Consider the following 4,282-nt stretch of genomic DNA (forward strand, 5'->3'; position numbering starts at 1 on the left):
GTTGCCCACTCTATTCTTCGTGTGTTGGTGATGATGATTGGAGAGCTGGACTTTGGAGCAATCTTCATAGATACAATGGAGGAAAATAGCAGAGATCACCAGAATCCTCTAAATCCATTTCCTTCTATCGGCTTTCTGTTCCTCTTCATCTGTTTGTTTTTGCTGACAGTGGCATTAATGAACTTGTTGGTAAGAAAAGCATGCATTTTTCAAATAGACTTAGAGAGTCAGTGGTAATCATCATCAACATCATTATCGTCATTATTCGTCAAACAAATGATAGTGATTGTTTACGGCGTGTTCCAGAGTACGTTATTGTTATCGAATACCATAGTGGCACCCTGAAGAGTTAGCTGAAAGCAATTGTCAGTCAAGAAGTTGATGACCTTGCGTCCCACTCTGTGCACAACCAGCACGTAGTTCAGTGTTTAACTAAAGTGGTCTTAGGCACCTCTTGATCTGATAAAATTAGTCGATTTTAATTATCCGCTTTATGTCGATTCGTCACAGTGTCTTGTTTCTTTACAGGTTGGTCTTGCTGTCGGTGATATCGAGACAATCCAGAAGTATGCTACTATCAATAGAATGGAAATACAGCTCCAATATCAATTCGAGATAGAAGAAGCTTATCCCAATTTTATAACCCGCAGAGCTTACCAAATAGAATACGTTGAAAAACCTAACGAGGCAAAGCTTGACAGTTTCCACAGGTATGTAGTTGATTTTACTTAAGAGAAACATAGAATTTATCTAAATGTTATCGGGATGTCCGTATCCATCCTGAATAACTCAAATGTCGTGTTCAACTGGTTTTGGAAACGTTTTAATTTTGCTTTAACTCTTCCCGAATCGCTGTATGCCAAGTTTATGTATGTTTGTATGTCAAGTCTAAAGTATTTCTATAATATCGTACTTCTTTATTCTTCAGAGTGATGCAGTGGCTACAGGCAAGATATGCTGAAGAGAACCCATCACCGGTTAATGGCAGTGAACTTTCTGCCCTCAGTGAAATAAAAGCCGAGATGACGAAGAACAGAAAGAGAATGAAGTCAATGACTGCGATTTTAGAGGAACAAGACAAGTTAATTAAGACACTCGCGGTAAAACTGGGTCATAATTTTCAGATGCCGCATAGTACAGCAGGTAAAGAGAGTGTTGAAGGCTCTGATGGTGGTTTAGGAGGAGAATCCGTGTTCCAAGAAAAGGACATTGAAGAGCCTGACGGTGCGGCGAGGTCTTCCAAAACCGGAGATATTTCCTTGGACAATGGCACCCGTGTTTGATTCCAACAAAACAACACTGATATATTAAGATGTCGGAGTGAGACTTGAAGTGATATGTTTTGTCGATATTATTAATGCCTGCTTCAATTGGCGAAAATAAATTCTCTTTAAAAGAGAAATTCATTTCAGCTTTGCATGGTGACACAGCTTATTTCAAATCGAGCGAAGATTCTTCGTCAGCTTGCAAGTCAGTACGTTGAGTTAATTAAAATTTCTTTTGAAGTTATCAATTGTTTGGTGCTCGAGCAATTATATCCATGTCGGATCTATATGTTTGCCATGCTTCAGAGATTTATATATATTTATTTATTTATTATTATTTTTTAATCACACGTACATCGGTCTCTTTTGGGACCACTCACTTCTTTGATATTTATATTAATGATATGACTCGCTTAACTAAAATTATGGAACTGAGGCTGTATGCAGATGACACAACCATGCTGGCAGTAGTAACTCACCTACGACCTTGGAATTCTACATCATTAGTGACCTATCGCGACTAGAACAATGGCTTGATGATAACAACCTCACCATCAATGCTACTAAGGGGGTATTTACATGAGACTGAGACGAAGTGAGATCGGTATGACCGACATTTTTGCCGCCGTTTTCATGAAACTGGTATACGAAATGCTTGGTGCCTGGTTTCGGGACGAAATGATATGTTTTGTCTAGTAAATATATGGCTGACCCAAAAGCATGCTGCCTTGAAACTTCTCGACCCGGTCTGAGATTTGTTGTCAGTCACGGTACGAACTCAAACCGGTACGAGAATTTCTGGTCTCGGTCCAGCAACCGAGAGTAAGTCATACCGGCTTAAGTTCGTTGCCAGGTCGGTGTCATGTAAACTCATAGGAAGAAATTAAATGTATGGAGGCCGATACGAACTCATGCCGGTCTGAGTTCTTCCCGGTCTCATGTAAATACCCCCTAAGTCGCAGGCTATGATTCTTGGCAAATCTTTGAGTTGATTTGCGTTCATTGTTAAGTTCAGTTTACAGTAGCCCCAAGTAGTGCTCCAGCGCGTAGAACGACTAGCCACTTAAATAAAGTTCCTTTCCTTTCCTGTTTTTCCATTTGTAACTATGAGCTTGCCTTAAAGTCAACTAATAAAAAGATTAGAAATGAACTTAAATTGCTGGGAGTTACGATTGATAACAAGCTTACCTTTCTCAAAATATTAAACTGTTTTTTGGTGAAGTCCATGCGAAGATACAAGCCCTCCGCAGAATTAGGAATTTCATTGATAGTCAAACTGCACTTAACTTTGTAAGGAATATATTCTTCCACATTTCGGTTATTGTAGTCTACTCCTCATCGGAATTAATCAGACCTTATCAGATAAGTTAGAAACTATTAAATATATTATGTACTAAGAACACTTTTTAGGCTACCCAAGCTAGTCTATCATTTTCGAGGACCGTTACAGCATATCTTAAATACCCTTATGCATAGGCGCCCAGTTCAAGCTCTCACACTTGTGTTTAAAAGTTATTCTAATTGTATAGGTAATATGATAAGCGTAAAAAAAACTGTGCCTATAATCTTCGAGGAATTGGTAGCAGACTTAATCAACCGGCCCCTAATACTGCCTTCAAGAACATGCCGAGACTCTGGAACCAAAATGCGTTGTGATGTTAGGGAGGCCTCTGATCGATCTAAAGAATTTTGTTAGCAAGCTCATTGAATGGGTGTCACTGCAATGTGCGTGCTAGCTAGATTGTTTAAGTTGTAAATAGAATAGGCATTTAATTCTGGTTTTTACTTACTTAGCTTACATTTAACTTATATATTGTGCACGTACATTTTTGTAACGAGCCTTTTTCAGGTTACGTGTTGAAATAAAGAATGATTGATTGATTGTATACAACTGAAAATAAAACTGGAGTTGTTAAGTAAATATTAGAAACTGTGCATGATAAGGAAATGAAGCTCGAAACTTATTTGAAAAGTCTTCCAACGACCATCTGATTAGAGAGGCCTGACTAAGTACGAAGTCTGCAAAAGGTAACTTTGGGTTAGAGCAGGAGGAGGAGGCTAGTGCACAACAATAAGTCAAATAGGATAATAAATGGCCAGCAACCTTAGTTAAGGATACAAGATAAGAGCAAGATTTACTTTGCCGGTAAAATCCGTTTTCAGGTTGAATCCGTTCTAACCTACAATAGGTTAAATTGGTGATCCTCATTTTAGTAGGTTGAATACGCACTCAGATGGATTGAAGAAACTATTTGGAGCCTAAATTAAGGCTAGAGAAAAATTAGGGTCAGGTTAGGATTAGTTTTGGTTATGATACATAGATATTAATTGATTAATTAATCCTTGAAAAGTACATAACGAAAAGAACTGTATTGGGTTGAGCATGTTCGTCGTTGTAGTGAAGTGGTGAAGACGCTATACAACAGATCTGGGCCCGATTGTTCGAAAGCCGATTAACTTAATCCAGGGTTAGCGTAATCTTTTGTTTCATGTTTTCCACTTTTTGGTGAAAGTTTCTTTTGCTTATTTTTGTTTTTCAAGATTGACTTCCTCGCCGAATATCAGCGTTGAACAGCATTTGGGAGAGTAGAGAAATAAACTCCTTGGTTAATTTTTAATCTTGGATTAGCGTTAATCGGCTTTTGAACAACCGGACCCTGGAGGGTGCGAGTTCGGGTGCCGATAAGTGCATAGCACAGTTGTTTGTTCCCTTACTATGTTATACCTCTGAGACTGAATTATTAGGGAGCTTTAGCAACGACGACGGGAACGGCAACAAGAACGTCATGTAAAAACATAAATTCACGTTATTGCGATCACTTCGCGACTATTCCAAGCCTTTTAATATGACAAAGGTGTTTCAGTCCCTCAGGAATGAAACCGTTACGAGCGGCGCTTAATTTAGTGGAGAAAAATGAAAATTTATCTTCAGGTGCTGACGTTCTCCATAACACTTCAAACTTGGTAATTTCATGTTGCTGCTTTGCTGACGACGGCAAAGAAATGGACAAAAATGA

At 38.7% G+C, this 4,282-nt stretch overlaps 1 protein-coding gene across 4 annotated transcripts in view; it reads left to right on the forward strand.

The window, feature by feature from the left end:
* LOC137996798 (transient receptor potential cation channel subfamily A member 1-like) overlaps positions 1-3,428 on the forward strand; it is a 25,590-nt gene extending 22,162 nt beyond the window's left edge. For all 4 annotated transcript variants that reach the window (XM_068842382.1, XM_068842383.1, XM_068842381.1 and 1 more), the window contains 3 exons: positions 1-189; positions 529-710; positions 929-3,428. The exon at positions 1-189 is cut by the window's left edge and continues 15 nt beyond it. In XM_068842382.1, the coding sequence (XP_068698483.1) occupies positions 1-189; positions 529-710; positions 929-1,283 (726 nt within the window). In that variant the 3' untranslated portion in view covers positions 1,284-3,428. The remainder of the gene's footprint in view (positions 190-528; positions 711-928) is intronic.
* The last annotated feature ends 854 nt before the right edge of the window (positions 3,429-4,282 follow it).

Source organism: Montipora foliosa, chromosome 3 (assembly GCF_036669935.1).
Source record: "Montipora foliosa isolate CH-2021 chromosome 3, ASM3666993v2, whole genome shotgun sequence".
In the NCBI taxonomy this organism is placed as follows: Eukaryota; Metazoa; Cnidaria; class Anthozoa; order Scleractinia; family Acroporidae; genus Montipora; species Montipora foliosa.